This window comes from Pseudophryne corroboree, chromosome 7 (assembly GCF_028390025.1).
Source record: "Pseudophryne corroboree isolate aPseCor3 chromosome 7, aPseCor3.hap2, whole genome shotgun sequence".
Lineage (NCBI taxonomy): Eukaryota > Metazoa > Chordata > Amphibia > Anura > Myobatrachidae > Pseudophryne > Pseudophryne corroboree.
The window spans coordinates 463,318,923-463,335,780 of record NC_086450.1 but is presented as its reverse complement, the minus strand read 5'-3'; the positions used below and the strand labels follow the sequence as shown (position 1 = coordinate 463,335,780).

The 16,858-nt window shown below is 39.6% G+C and overlaps 1 protein-coding gene and 1 long non-coding RNA gene across 2 annotated transcripts; one reads left to right on the top strand and one right to left on the bottom strand.

Moving 5' to 3' along the window:
- Positions 1 to 11,805: 11,805 nt before the first annotated feature.
- Positions 11,806 to 13,868, bottom strand: LOC134943866 (uncharacterized). The gene is made up of 3 exons (XR_010181796.1): positions 13,767 to 13,868; positions 12,075 to 12,224; positions 11,806 to 11,965 (listed from the first exon to the last, which is right to left on the bottom strand). It is a non-coding gene; the product is annotated as an uncharacterized LOC134943866 (long non-coding RNA).
- LOC134943864 (uncharacterized) lies at positions 11,883 to 13,535 on the top strand. Its single transcript, XM_063932453.1, has 3 exons — positions 11,883 to 11,939; positions 12,015 to 12,227; positions 12,843 to 13,535. The coding sequence occupies exon 3, from the start codon at positions 12,854 to 12,856 to the stop codon at positions 13,508 to 13,510; it is 657 nt and encodes a 218-aa protein (XP_063788523.1). The 5' UTR covers positions 11,883 to 11,939; positions 12,015 to 12,227; positions 12,843 to 12,853; the 3' UTR covers positions 13,511 to 13,535.
- Positions 13,869 to 16,858: the final 2,990 nt, after the last annotated feature.

Sequence of the window (16,858 nt, the reverse complement as noted above, 5' to 3'; positions counted from 1 at the left end):
GTACGGTATTATATATTAAAGAAAAGGTTTGTTTGTTTGTTTGTACAACCTGTGTGCGCTATACTCCACTGTGACGTTGTTTATGTAAATGTGAGGGGTGTGACTCCCTGCAGCGTAAATTGTCAATTGTAGTGAAAAAAAAATAATAATAAAAAAATGCGACATTGATGCCACTGATTGCAATTTTTTTTTTTTACTGTGCTGTGACTGTGTTTGCTAGTTGTTCACTGTCATTTTCAGTTAGCCAGCAGATGCACAGTCAGCTCAATGCAAGTAAGTGAACTGTATGTGAACACAAGCACACCAGATATACAGTATACTGTATAAGCAGTAGTACTAGACATACATAAAGTGATGACAGTATCATGGATGTAAGAATGTAAGATATGACAAGTAGAGCCCTCAAACCTCATGTGCTTATCCTTCTGTCACTTAAACCATCTTCGACAGCACTGAATCCCACGGTTTTCTGCCACCCTGATAATTATGTCAGTGTCATCTGCTGATGTAGCTATGTTTATATACCCTGTACTTGTCCTATATAGTCTTCAACTGGTAGTCACTATTTTCCTATTTTGATTATTCATTTTTGTACTCACTAAGTGGGTGCTGCAGATCCCTTGTGGCACCATATAAATAAAGTATAATAATAATAACAATAATAATAATAATAATAATAATAATAATAATAATAGACTGCTGGAGCACACTGTTTATTTGTAATTCATGATAAAGTAGCATTACATCTCTGCAATGTAAATAGCATGATATTTGTAATGTAAAATATACAGTTCTTTATATCCAGCATAATAGTAGTAATAATAATAATAATAATAATAATAACAACAATAATAATAATAATAATAATAATAATAATAATTTTATTTATATAGCGCCCTATGGACTCAAGGCACTTGATAACTTATAAGTTGTTTTAAAAAGTGTAAGCATTTTCTTATTCAGTGAAAAGGGGTTGTTTTGTTTCTGTTTTTTGTTTTATATTATTACACTTCTATTTTCAAAGCAAATGTACTATTTTCTCCTGTTTAGTGACGTATAATAATTATCCACTAATTGTGTACTTTTTAATAAATTACTCACAAAGGTTGAACCTAGAAATGTACCACTAAAATCATTAGGATAATTCTATTCAAGAAAGATTGCACAGAAAGTGATCTAGAAAGTAAATTGTATTTCCATTAACAAGTGATCTTCAATGATATTCACATATATTAATAACACATTATTTGCACATTGTATATTACCATACAATATTTTTATAAGTTTAAACTACTGGGGAAATGTAGGTTCATGCACTATGACAAATCCTAGATTTATTAACATATGCTGGAGAACATTTATCTGAAGAAACATCTAAGGGAAATACAGATGTTGAGTAATGTATGTTTGTGTGTGTGGAATAGAAATTTACATTACATTGGGAGAGAAAGAGTTATGCTCAAAGGGGAAGTAGCCAGTGTGGGGGGTGTGGGGGAGGGGCAGCCATGTGCTCAGACCACATGTTGCATGGTGTCTTGTCCACATTTCTAACAAACTCCATAGCTAAATTCAAATTCATCCTAAAAAACACTGATTTCAGCCTATTATTATAGTTATGATAATATTCTACTCCATACAAGCTTCACAATACTATAATAATGCCACAATCCTATGTCTCAATGGTTTAAACACATGGATTTCTTTAAGGTTCAGTACTAAGCAATGTGGTAAGGTCACAATAGTAACAGTATATCAAGTAAAAACAACAAAACTTCCCATTGGAAACAAGGGAAGTTAGACACTTTTATCAATATGAATTCATTGATATTTTAAAGTATTTTTTTACTTGATATACCTTCCTATTGTGACCTGTTAAATATCTGAATGCATAAGGAATATAATTTATTCTCTTAAAACAATATAGTCACATATTTCATAGGTACAGCATACAGCTATACCTATCATATACTGTATCATTCCTTATCATACAACATACCTTAACTCTTATTCTATTTTGTTAGATAGGTGACCTTTATACAGACATTAGTTCACTTATCAGATACATGTACCTTTAACAGAGTTTGGAAAACAGCAGACTCATTGTGTGTAATACAATTGGAATTAGCACCAAATAAGACTAACCAGCGTCTAGTTGATATTTTGTCCTAATATGAGCATAACATTGTACTCCAGATGCATGAGATCATCTGGGAGTGTGACGAGAATTGGGTGTAACCGAATATTATAAAAACCAGTGTATTGTATGTTTTCTCTGTTGAAGCATTTTGACCCGGGCTGAGAGGATGTGGTCTCTCAACCTGTACACGGGCTTGGTCTTTTTAATAAATAACCAATTACTTTTCTAAGTCTGACTTCAATTCAGTCTTTTACTTAACAAAAACAACCACAACAGCAGCAGCAACAAGATGGTTAAATTAGGATTAGACAGACCTCACCACCCCAGTATATTTGTTGAATTTATGGTTGTAGGGTATAACCAAGACATAAGAGATGAGCTGCTTTGTGAGCATCCATAGGGATTCCGTCCGCCTAGTCAGGCTGGGAGAGCACAGAGACGCTCCCCTTCAGAGCATCTCTGTCCGGGCGCGCGGACGGAGATGCTCTCCATTCAAGTGAATGGGGTGAATCTCTGTCACTGGCATGCGCACCCAGGTGGATAAATTTAAATTTCTGACTGAAAAAGATATCCAAGTTTATCGCATTTAAAATATTGACATTTTTAATCTAAAAGGTAAATACAATAAAGTGCAGTGTGCATTGGCGCTCATACCATAAGATGAATGACTGATAATGAGGATAAAAAATCAAATAAATTTATTATAACAAAAAATCAATTTTAGATTCATGCATGATATTGCACTGATTAAAACATGAGGATAGAGACCTGCAGACAATGTCTGAAGCAAAGTGACTGTGCATAGAGGGAGTGTGAATCTCTCACCGTGTCATGGCCCTGCGGTGGGCTAGCTTTCAAGAAAGCAATTTGCGGTCCAGAGCTGATGCTGCCCGGCACCACCGCACAGGGCTTGGATCAGCAAAATGTGTCCCGGACGAGTCAATGCTCCACTGGTTCTGCTGTAGTATATTCTCAAGTAATTACTGACTTGAAAAAGGTAGGACATACCTACCGAAACGCGTTGTCAACGAGAATATACTACAGCAGAACCAGTGGAGCATTGACTCGTCCGGGACACATTTTGCTGATCCAAGCCCTGTGCGGTGGTGCCGGGCAGCATCAGCTCTGGACCGCAAATTGCTTTCTTGAAAGCTAGCCCACCGCAGGGCCATGACATGGTGAGAGATTCACACTCCCTCTATGCACAGTCACTTTGCTTCAGACATTGTCTGCAGGTCTCTATCCTCATGTTTTAATCAGTGCAATATCATGCATGAATCTAAAATTGATTTTTTGTTATAATAAATTTATTTGATTTTTTATCCTCATTATCAGTCATTCATCTTATGGTATGAGCGCCAATGCACACTGCACTTTATTGTATTTACCTTGTATTCACGGGATTTATGTGTTTGTCCCGCTGAGTGGAGAAGCTGGGCAGCTCTATTCATTTTATTGCGCAAAATTGTTGGTGTGCACCCTTTCTGTATACTATTTTTAATCTAAAAGGAACATGATTTACTGTTGATAACTAAACGTAAAACATTATTTCAATTGGGACGTTATAAGGAACTCGTCTTAAAACAGATTACAGGTTGAACCCGATGGCTATTTTGCCTCTTTTCAACCTCATTAACTATGTAACTAAATAATGTACCAACCATTGGCTGCAATAATCCAGAATTTGTGGCAAAGTGAATTGCCATTTTGAACAAGTGTTCATTTGATCTTATGGTGTCTGTCATTGAAGAGTCCAATAGGGAATTACAAATTACCAAACAGAAAATTGCCATCTTTGAGAAGGATCATTTGCATACATTAGAGGCAGAATCTTAATAAGCTTGAGACACAACACAATGAATACAAAAAGAATCTGATCAAATTTAAGAATCAGAAGAAGCGAACCGTGGATGGTGATTATGATGACAATCACATGTATCAATGGCTGTCGGGAGGAGACAATGGGAATCAGAGTTGCAAAAACTCATACAGGAGACATTCCTGGAAAAAAAAATTCTATGGCCATTAAAGAAAATCAGACATCTAATAGTGACAGTGACTTTAATGTTTCTGAATCTGATGACACTTCTCGTACAACCAGCAATCCTATAGGCAGAGGTATCAGGGGTAGCATGGATCCACAGCCATCCTCCCACCTGCCGGGAGGGGGGCAAAACAAGAGGGGGAAGAAAAATCAGAGAGAACAAGAAGATTGAATCTTCAATTTGTCGCATAGATCTCTGAATCCTCTGTAATTGCAAGTGTGCCCACTAACAGACATAATGAATTCAACTGGAAAAGAGATGCTCCTAAATTTTCAAGGAACTTAAGGCTGAAGGAACACTATCAATACCAGCAAGAAACATCCGATACCACCATCTTGGATCCTTTTTTGAAATTAACATCTAGCTCAACGTATGATCCAACTTCTAATAATGCCCCATTGAAGATCTTTGGACGATTACTGGATGGCGCTGACTCCAAATGTACAACAGCACATGGTGCAATTCAGCATAATGTATCAAGAGAGGAGACTAAAGCAGTACAAGATCTTGCCATTTATGATTATATAATTATTAGGCCCGCAGATAAAGGCAGGGCCATCATCATTCAAGATATAGCAGGTCACAGCAGAAATAATGTCGCAATTATCAGATGAGCAGGTTTATTCTAAGTTACCTAGAGATCCTACTGAACAGTACCAGAAAGAATTAAAAGGCATTCTCAAAAAAGCATGTGATAACAAGTTGATTTCTACTAAAGTCTTTAATAAATTGTGGATTCAGCACCCTAAGATCCTCGCCTTATACACTCTGCCTAAGGTGCATAAGGATAGAACGAAACCTCTGGGTTTGTGTTATCCTTTCAGCACATGCATCTTTATATCAAATGGTTGCCCAAATTTTAGATTGCATTTTGCAACCTTTATTGCCTAAAAAGCAGTCATTTCTTAAAGATACAACATTGTTCCTATTAGAGCTTTCTAAATGTAATGTTATCCCATCAGGTGCACTGATGGTGTATATGGATGTCGCAAGCTTATATGCTTCTATACCTCATGAGGGGGGATTACGTGCTATGCATCACTTTCTTAATGTTTTCCTTGATGATAGAGAATTCAAACATGAATTATTTTTGAACCTTCTGGATTTGACATTACTTCAAAATAATTTTTTGTTTGATGGAAAATATTATCTTCAGCTGTGGGGGTGTGCCATGGGGTCACCTGTGGCCCCCTCATATGCTAATGTTTTTATGTTCAATTTCGAAGATGTCCTATTCCTTGAGGATGTTAATGTTAGTCAGAATGTGTTATGGTACACAAGATACATTGATGACATATTTATGTTGTGGACAGGGGGTAGACAGTCTGGAAAAGCTACTATTTGAGATTAATAGTGCATAATCTCCGATCAAATTGACATACTGTATGCATATAGTTGTACTGAATCTGTCTTTCTAGATGTTGTTTTTATAAGAAACAACAAATTTGAAACTGCGGTGCACTATAAATCCACTGATAGAAATACCTTCTTAAAAGCTTCCAGGCATCATCCTGAACCCTTAAAACAGGGCCTTCTGTTATCTAAAATGATGAGGATTGCGAAGATTACAAGTGACCCAGATAAAACAGCAGGGCACATTGACAATCTCATTGTTACATTGATTAAGAGGGGTTATGACAGTAAAACCTTAAACGAACAGAAATTAAAAGTTATGGGTATGTCACATGCAGATCTTCTATGTCCTAAAAAGAAAGACAAACATGAAATTCTACCAATGGTAACGGATTACACTGTGGCTAGTCCCATCATTAGAAGAGCAACTCAAGCTCTATGGCCAATTGTTAAATCTGACCCTGATTTGCCCGTATTCAGGGGAGTAAGACCCATGGCTGCGTTCAGAAGAGGCAGCAATCTGCAAGATCGCCTCGTCCATTCACATTTTACAGGTTTAGGGGTGCTCAAACCAACTAATGTATACACAAAACCACCAGGGTGTTACAGATGTGTTAATTGTGCTACCTGTAGTAATTTGATAGCATGCAAATCTTTCAAACATCCACATAATAATAGATCACGTGAGATAAGACATATTCTTACCTGTAGTACTTCCTTTGTTGTTAATGTAATAGTCTGTCCCTGTGGTTTATATTACATTGGACAGATGATTCGCAAATTCAGTGAGAGAATGGCAACACATCATCCTGCCATTTGTCTTAAATTGAAAGGCACGTTCATAGATCAGCCGGTGGCCAAGCAGTTTTAGGAGATGGGTCACCCCCTATCGTCTTTAAAATATTTCATGGTAGATCCTGTCCCAGCCTCATTGCAGGGAGGGAATAGACCTAAAAACCTTATAATCTAGGAATCACAGTGGATCATGAGACTTGGGACTATTTATCCCATGGTTCTTAATGAAAATATTAATTGGAATACTCTATGATTAAGTTCGTTCTGTAAAGGGTGCTATCTTCTAGTGGTGCAACTAATTCTGTATTAGGTGTCAATTGTTATTTTATGTATGTAATTCTGATTTGTATTATGTGTATCTTTATCATAGCATGTGTATGTTTTTATGTAAATGTGCAATCCCTGCTTCATCCTACTCAAGCTCCGTGACGCCGGTCATGTGCACGGCGCATCAGACCAGGAAGCAGGTAATCTGGTCATGTGGAATGCACGCCAGCAGTCACCATGTATACGGTTCCTGTCTCCACAGGAAGCGCGTAATTGCGGCTAGCCGGCGTTGGGATCCCTGATGAATGGATGTGGACAGGTGAGTAGCGGTAACAGTATTTAAGTGTGTGTTTGTGATTCATGTTTTACTATTGTCTGTGGTTCTGAGGAAGGGGCTGTGTCCCAGAAAACATTTGACTTGACTTAATACAACTTAAAAACTTTCACAGTCTCTGAGTGCCGTTCATGTTGGAGTGGTGTGAATTCATTTGAAATGGACACCGGAGCATTTGGTTCCTAATGTGTGAGTGCTGGCTAATGTGGATTGATATATAAATATATACAGTACTGTATATTATATATAGCAAACAGTAAAAAAAAAGGCAGCGGCACTCCGTCAATATTAATGGTCAATCGTGTATTGAATCAAAGCATAACAGTGGTCACATAAACAACCAACGTTTCGGGGTCCTGAGACCCCTTTGTCAAGGCGTTCACCATTTATATTGACGGAGCGCCGCTGCCTTTTTTTCTACTGTTTGCTGCATCGTTTGCTGTGGAGGGCACCCGGATTCGAAACTCCACATTGAGAGTGCCGGGCATTTCTGTACTGTATATTAAATAAATATATATATATATATATATATATATATATATATATATATATATATATAAAATCCACAAAAGGAGCCGCTTCACACTTTCAAATATGAATGATGCAGGTGCCAGGTCAGAAAAACAATACAAAAAGTCCAAGAGTAACCACCAGAGGGATCAAACTCCCTGGGATGTTAAATATCTGCTGTTCATTCATATATGCTGCTACATACATGTGTGCTATATGCTTGCTACTTCAGTATGCACCTTTTTGGAAATAAGTAAAACGTCTTTCATTCAATCAGTGTGCTGGTCTATTTGAGTTTGATCCCTCTGGTGGTTACTCTTGGACTTTTTTTATATATATATATATATATGTATATATATATATATATATATCCTACATATGTGAGGTATAAACCGGGGAGAATTACCACCAGGACTACTGTGATGAAAAGTTTCCCTATTACACATTGATATACGTGGTGTTATGCGATTCAATTAGGTGGTTGGAATTCCACCATCCAAGGTACACCTTGAATTCACAGGGGTGTTACTAAAGGTGGAGGTCACAATATATGTGAGTTAATGCACTAGGTGGCGCCTATTCTCATTTTTTGTCTTAAATATATATATATATATATATATATATATAATGCATATGGGGATTGGATAATGGATAGAATGGATTTCTGCACCATCCAGAAATCAAGCGTTTGTGCATGGGATGCTAGGTGGTCACACTGCCACTTAAACCAAAGAACACACGGAGTTAGTTTTTGCACACTAGCAGTGACATAGTGATGTCACAGATTGATATTATTATTTTATTTTTTACTGGTAGTCACCATAAGTGAAGGGGCACACAGCAGCTATATAGCAGTAGTACTGTACCTGCTTGTCTGCCTACATCAATAGATGCACACTAAGCTATTCATAGAAGCAGTCCTTTTTATGTCATGACATAAAGTGATGACAGTATCATCAATGCCACCGTTTATTAGTAGGGCATGCTACAGTTACACTGCATCTCTGCCGCACTTCACTGCTGAAATCACAAAGTCAATGAGCAGGGCATAAGTGGTACTGTGTAAATAACATGAGATACAGATGTGTCCCCATGCATCTTGGCTGCTTTTTGCAACTTTTTTGCATGGCCCTCACATGATGGGTACACATTGCGGAACAACATAGCATCCACATTTCAATAGACAGTGGGCAAGCATGTACTCATGCGCCCGCTGACTCTGATGTCTCCAGCATTCTTATCTCCAAGTAGTGAGAGCACAGCCTCCCGCAACCCACATTAATTTCTATCTGCTGCCTCCCCATCTGTGCATGAGTAGCAGGAGCATTGCCAGTGATTCTGAGGGGGGTACAATTTACCCAGGCCCAGGTCTGATGGAAGGGCCTAGTGGGGCCCTGGTCCCTTCACGACCTTTATTGCTTTTGTGTGATGATACAAATGCATGATACCTGATGTTTAAGTTTCAAAACACCATCCAGGACAACATGAAAATTTTGCACATGTTAAGAGTTTTGTAATTCTGAAACTCCAAGCGTCAGTCCATTTGGTTGGCTATGTTGCAGTCTTGTCCTTCAACCTATCATAAGATCCTCTGTTATGTCAGGATTCATTTGCAGCCGAATGGAACACATTCACCCCTAAAGCTCAGCTAGACAGCCAATTAGGGTTGTTATTGGGTTCTCAGTTCCCAGAGCAAAGGACTGGTACAGTTGTATATTATTCACGTAGCAGTGTTAAACCAGGCCATAATGCATTATTATGTCCCCCAGTTGTAGCATGTATACGGCAAACACCATGAGAGATTGTATAGAACGCTGTGAAACACCATATGGTAGTGGCACTGGTGATAATGAACAATCAAACTTGAATTTATCAATATTGTGTACAAATATGGTTATGCCACTTTATACTACAAACACTGACAGGCTGCTCTTTTAAGCTACTTACCTTTTGAAGAAGCCATCGATTCGAACAGTGAAACATGGACCACTGTTTATTCTGCCTGAAGTTCCTGCTGTGGGCTCACGCTAAGTACACAGAGCATACCACTATACCTTCTGGTCAGGAGCTGCCACCCATCTGCACCTACCTTTTCTGTCAGTTTTGTATGGACCCCATGACAACTTGATCCATGGTTTCTAGCCAGCCAAAATGGATCTACTGGCAACACATACTGTATACAGTATATTAACACCTGGGATGTCCTGACATCTGTCACTGTGTGTTAGAAGGAGGCCTTCCAGATAATTACTGCTAAAGAGCACTGAGTACACCCTGCATAATTTGTCAGCTGGTGACACAGTCACGATAATAAATCAATGTGTTTATATAACAGATTACATTTTATGATATCTTGGCTTCAGAGAGATCTGTGATCCTGCATTAGACCTCAATCTCTGTCTGTATTATTCACATTGTGATTGATCAGCTGTTGCGCTGCTGTAGTTAATAATATTTTTTGCAGAGTGGTCTGTCATTGCTGGTATTGGCTTAGTTATTATTAGAGATTGCTTTTGAGCATGGGAAGCATTTATTGGTTTGATTTATGTATTTACCCATTTTTTCCATTAATTCCAAATGGAAACACTGGGGTACATTTACTAAGATTCGTATTTTTCAGAATCATGTTCAAGTTCAAATGCGACTGACATCGACAGTGTAATTTTGCAACTTTTTGAATTGATTACGACTCATTTACTAAGCATTCGTATTCGTCTTTTTTGTATCTTCCGATGTCGATGTCATTCGTGCTTTTCTGCTGTAGAATGCGGCCGCGTTTAGTGTTTTTTCGGCCGCGTTGGGGTTTTTTTTACGGCTGCGTCACAAGTCTGTTACGGCAGTGTTTTTTTTTTTGCGGCCGCGTTTTGACATAAGTTTCGTTTTCGTCACGCGGCCGTGATTGGTTGTATTCGTGAAGGAGGAGTGTCTGTGCATGTTACTATAAAAACGCCCCAAACACTCCGCACCTCGTGGGTTTAGCTAGTGGAGAGGAGAGAGGAAGGTGTATTTGGAGTTGGTGAGTTTGGTGGATTTTTTGGTGGATTTGGAGAGGAGTTTGGTGATTGTTGAGTGCTGTACTGTGTGTGTTAGTAGTCTTGTGAACTTTGTTGTATTGTTTTTTTCCAGTTTGTAAACATTTTTGTCCTTGTTTTTTTTTTTCAGTCTTTTGTCTTTGTTTGTGAGTGAGTGAGCGTGTGTGTTGGCTGTGTGGTGTGTAGTAGGAGTAGTGGCGGAGTGTGTTTTGTGTTTTATTTTTTCAGTGTTTTCTGTTGTTTGTCATGTCCGACTCAGAGGTCAGTGTGGTGGCGGAGGTTAGTGAGGTGGAGGCTGGTAGTGAGGTGGAGGCTGGTAGTGAGGTGGAGGCTGGTAGTGAGGTGGAGGCTCGTAGTGAGGTGGAGGCTCGTAGTGAGGTGGAGGGGGGTAGTGAGAGGGAGGAGGTGAGTGAGGAGGAGGGGGTGCCTGTTGGTCAGTTTTCTAGTGATAGTGATGGTGCTGTGGCTCCGCAGCCACGCACCACTACCAAGACTGGCAGGAATATAAAGTTCAGCTATGCTGAAAACATGGCGTTGGTGCGTGAGCTGATGAAGCACCATCGCCAATTGTTTGGTCAGGATGCTGCCAGGGTGTCCTCCCGCAGGAAGTCTGCCCTGTGGGGGCAAGTCATACTTGCTGTCAATAGTGAGGGTGTGGTGAGGCGGACAGAGGACACGTGCCGCAAGCGTTTCTATGATATCAAGCGGCGTGTCAAGGCCAAGATGGCCAAAGAGGCCAAAGCTGCACGTAGGACCGGAGGTGGCCCACCTTTACGTGTCGCCTATCGGGACTGGGAGGAGCCTGTGCGGGCATTGATTCCAAGCGAAGTGGTGTCTGCTACTCACGTCCGGGATTCGGACCGACCCATGCAGGATGGTAAGTTTGTTTGTTAATGTTGATATTAAATGTTTTTTATTTTTTTAATTTTTGGTGCAATTTGTGTGGTTTTTTTTGGTTTTTTTGAACAATTGCAGGCCTATGCTCCCTTAAGGTGTGTTTTTGTTATTTCCCTAATTTTTGCGGCTTGCATATGTTGCTTTCAAATTTATGGCCCTATTTTTGGCGAAAATGCTGTAACGTGTGTTTTTTTGTATGCCTAATTTGGATTTAACTTAAACAGACCACTGTAAAACTTGTCAATTTCCAAAACAGTACATTTTGTTCAACTTAGAAAGTACTGAATCTCTGCACTATTTTGCTACATTGATGTTTGTTTATGACAAAAAGTGTGGCCCACATGACTTACTTTTATTTTATCCACTCAAAAAAAGTAAATTCAAAACCACGTAAGCTTTTTATTGTTGTGTAAACCAAACCAAATATATGCTTACAGTACATCAATGGTTTGCACTGGGTCCTTTTACAAAATAAAAATAAAATAATGTTGATGTTCCTTTTTTCACAGTCACACAGCCCAGCCGCCCAGAAAGGCCTCAGACCAGTCGTGATGATGCCGGTATTGCAGGTAAGTCTTCACTCTAGTCACTTTTTCTGAAAAAACATAGAAGTACAAAATAATAATTTAAACATTTCAACCTAGGTTCTGCTTCTGCCAGCCGACCTCCTGTAAGGCGCCCATCACAGGGCTCGGGCCACTTACCAAGGAGGCCAACTAAGACTCGGCGTCTTGGGTCTGAATCTGCACCTCCATCATCCCCACCCAGGCGAAGGCTATCGGCAGTGTCATCCCAGCCACCACTGGCACTATTGGCGAGTTCGCAGAGTGATGAGCCCAGATCACCTCAGTTATCTGGTGAGTTAAATTTTAAACAAAACACATAAGCAAGAATATACACAGTACATTTATGATGATGTTAGTGGGTTTGGAGTTTACATGTTTTCACCTGCAATCAATGGGATGTAATGTCTTCTATTGCTCAAGGTGATTTGCTTAAAATAACTAAGGTCTTAGTGGATGGTTTAGACAATCTAGTTGTTTGTTAAAAACAGTTTTGAGGATACATTAAGCACACCCACTTTTCCATGTTCAAAATTATGAAGTGTATTAAATTTATTTACCAAACACAAAAGCATAAATAGTGAGCACACATCGTCCCTGACCAGTATGTAGATGGCTTACTTGCTCTGCTCCTCGGCACTATACAGGTAAGTAGTCTAGCTCGTGGTGAGGGGAGGGAATCTAACAGTGTAATGTTGTGGAGGGAAGTTAGTTAGGTGAGTAATATGCAAATTTGACAATATCTGTGCCTGTGTGGGGTTTATGGTTAAAAAAAGTGAAAAATTGTTAACGTAGAGAAAAACAAGAGGTAAGATTACAAAAATGTAGTATTAGGAATGTATTAATGTGTTGTATTCGGCACACCAAATTGAAAAACAAACAACATTGCATGTTGCCTCCCCCATACAGAGCACAACTTGATGTCCGGTGACGAGCAGCAGGGACCAGAACAACAGCCATCATTCACACTGCAACTTACAGCTGTTGATCCAAGCATGCCAATCCAGTTGCAGGATATACCCCAACCAACCAGCAGTCCACAACTGGCACAAGCTCCGCCCCAAACCCAAATTCCAGACGACTTTTGGGCAAGTTGGACAAGCCAACAGGCCCAAAGCAATGCCACACTCACCCAACACACACAACACCTTGCCAGTCTGCCCCATCATCTTCCGCGTCTTAGTCGCAACTCAGGCAGACTAATAGTCCAAGTAGGGAGAATGGCGACCTCTATGGAACAAATTAGGGCGGAAAATAGTCAAATGAACGCAAACTTAACACGCATTATAGATGACCAACAGCGACATCAGCAGGCACTTGTACAGATAATACAACACAATCAAGTGGTGAATGAGGCCTTATCCAGAATAGTAGCCAGCCACACTGCTACAAACACACAGCTGATTGCCAGTTTGAATAATCTCAGCAGCAATATTGCTAACATGGGTGGCCATCAAGCTACCTCCAGCTCTGGAACCACAACCCCGGTTCAAACGCCAGTCACCTCCCCTGTCCGGCGTTCATCAAGAGCACGTGCCAGTGAGCCAGCACCCAGCACACACAAGAGAAAAAAATAACTGAAAAATGTTGTTAAGAAAAAATAAAAGCTTTTGATTTAAAAACACATTCCTGGGTCCGACTCAAAAATGTATGAAGCTGGTCTGTATGTATGATGTTATGTTTTACAAGGGTAATGACTGTAAATGTTTTGTTAGCATCAACTAAGCACAAGGGACACAGCACTATAAACAACAAACAGTAAGTAACAGAACACACAATAGAAAGTATATGAAAGTGTTTAGAGAAGGCTAATTACAGCATAATTAAACTAACCTGTAAAATATCGCAGGATCACTTCTTGACGTACCTGCCTCCCTACATTTGTACTGACACTGTCACCAGATGGTTCTAACTCCTCTGCTTGCTGGCTGCTTTCTCCCTCACCATGTTCAAGATCTTGACTTAAACACAGATTATGGAGAAAACAGCAGCAGAACACAATCCTAGTCACCTTTGAGGGACTATACAACAAAAGGCCACCAGATTTATCTAGACACCGAAAACGTGACTTCAGCACCCCAAAACATCTTTCTATCACATTCCGTGTAGCCTTATGTGCATGATTATAACTGTGTTCAGCAGGAGAATCAGGTTGGGACAATGGAGTAAGGAGCCAAGAGTAGCAGCCGTAACCCCCATCACCTGAAAAACATATATAGTCAACATTAGGACATATGTGAGATGATTCTCTCACCTCCTTCAAAATCAAGCCTGTGGTTAAAAGACAGACACACATAACATTTACAACATACCCAACAGCCAGCCATCAGGCATTTGTCCCTCCTCAAATTTATCGAAGAGCGATGACTGACTGAGGATGAAGGAGTCATGGCAGGCACCAGGGTAACCAGCAACAACACTCATAATTTTTAAATTTGCATCACAGACCACCTGGACATTAGTTGATGGATCCATATGCCTATTAGTATATATATACTGGCGGCCCTTAGGTGATCTCAGCTGAACGTGTGTGCAATCTATGGCCCCCAGCACATTGGGCATGCCAGCAAGCTCATAGAAAGCTACCCTGACAGCACTCCACTCCGACTCCTCTGTAGGGAAGCAGATTGATGCTTTAATGTGTGGCTCCAACACATCCAAAACCTGAGTGGACATTAAAGAAGCTAAGGTGAGTGTCATGTTATGTTAGTCTCTACAATACTGTGGTGTTTCAAATTACACAAGCAACACTTAGCCATAACCGCATAGGTATTTGTAGACTCACCTGCATCAAATATCTTGAAAAGGTGGGCTGTGAGATCCCAATGACGTCGCCTGCCACAGCCTGGTAGCTCCCAGTAGCCATAAAGTGTAACACAGCCAGGAGTTTGTGTAGGCCTGAGACAGAGCGAGAGCGTGCTGTCTCAGGGTCTATGCCCAGTTTGACAAGGTCATACAGGTGGAAAATGTTGTTTCTATTTAGGCGGAACATCTGTATGACCCTATCATCGGACAATGCATTTAAGTTTAAACGCCCTTTAAAAAAACGAGGCTGGCGCAGCCTCCGCGGTACCTGGACAACCTGTTGGCCATGTTCACTTACCTGGTCCTGATTCCTGGAAGCCTCATGGAGCAGTCTAACGTATCCCACAGCCAACAAAAAACCATTGCCACACACTACAGCCGCCATTTCAGAGTGAGAGTAGTTCAGAATGTGGTTGAAACTCTTTTATAGGCCCAAAAATTCAGGTGTGAGTAATGGAAAATTAAGTTCACATGTAAACGCGGTTTTCAAAGGCAGGCGCGTTTTTTTTTAGGAAAAAAATGCGATTCGTAAATATTCGCGGCCGCAAATGCATTTTCGCGGCAGCAAATACAATTACGAATGGTTAGTAAATGACCGAGATTCGCATCTAAACAGGCGTAATTTGACCGATGGTGTATTCATTCGTAATTTTTGACTTGACCAAGGAAAAAAACACGAATGCCCTCATTACTGCCGTAAATACTGTTTAGTAAATGACCGAGATGACACTTAGAAGAAAAAACGCAATCACGGTCAAAATCGGGAGCTTAGTAAATGTCCCCCACTTTATTCTTCCTGAACTTCTAATATGTCAATATCATAATAAAACCATTTTGAGTCATTTTGTGTAATAATTCTTTGCTTCACTGATAGTCATTCACCTGCAGCCTTAGTCAAATATACAAAAAATTATGAAAGCTTCTTGTCCTGAATTCCTAAATGGGTAAAAAGTGTATGACCCCCATTCGATCCTGGTGTTCCCATTTGGGAACAATGTTTTTAGTAAAATGCTCTTTTTTATTTTCTATCATATACATAGCAGCAATGTAATATTAAATACTTTAAAAAAATAAGTTTGAAATAAAAAAACATGGACACTAATTTTTTTGCGTTATTATGCAGATAAAATCTAAGGATGGCAGAAAGAAAGCCTTCTCCACCTGCTCTTCCCACCTCGCCATTGTGATTATGTACTATATGACAGGTGTGTCTGTGTACATTGTGCAACCATCAGAAAACTTCAATGTCCTAGAACAAGTCTTTGCTACACTGTACTCAGTTGTAAATCTGATGTTAAACCCTCTAATCTACAGTCTACGGAATAGAGATATGAAAAGGGCTCTGCTGAGACTACTGGGAATAAAACAAAGATTTGAACAGCGAGGGAGAATACGCAAAATGTTAAAAAACTATGTGATTGATATATCAAATTAAGCAGTTATCTGTTAAAATTCTGAAATAAATAATACTGTAGTATTTGAATTTGCTATTATTGATCCCTTTTATTTTCTGAAATCTTTCTAATAGCTTTGTTATGTCTGCTTCACCTTTTTTATTTATATTATTATTATTATTATCATTATTGTTATTATTATTATTATATTATTATCCTTTATTTATATTGCACCACAAGGGATCCGTAGAACCCAATTAAAGAGTACAAAAAAAATCAAAACAAAAAAAAATAGTGACTAACAGATAAAGACAATAAAGGAAAAGTACAGGGTAAATAACCATGGCTACAGCAGTAGACGACACTGACATGAGTATCAGGGTGGAGAAAAATTGCGGGATTTGGTACTGTCGAAGATGGTTTAAGTGAGAGAAGGATAAGCACATGAGGGTTAAGAACCTTGCTTTTGTGAGCTTACATTCTAAAGGGGAGGGGCGGACAGACAGGGGTGACACAGATGGTTTAGACAAGGATCTGGTACAGAGGATTAGGATAAATTTAGGCTAGATTTGGTGAAGAAGTGTGTCTTAAAAGCCTGTCTGAGGTTTTTTAGAGGGGTGTTGAGTCTGATTGAGAGAGGTAAAGAATTCCAGAGAAAGGGAGCAACACGTGAGTAATCTTGAAGGTAGGAGTGGGATGAAGTAATCAGTGGGCAAGAGAGGCAGC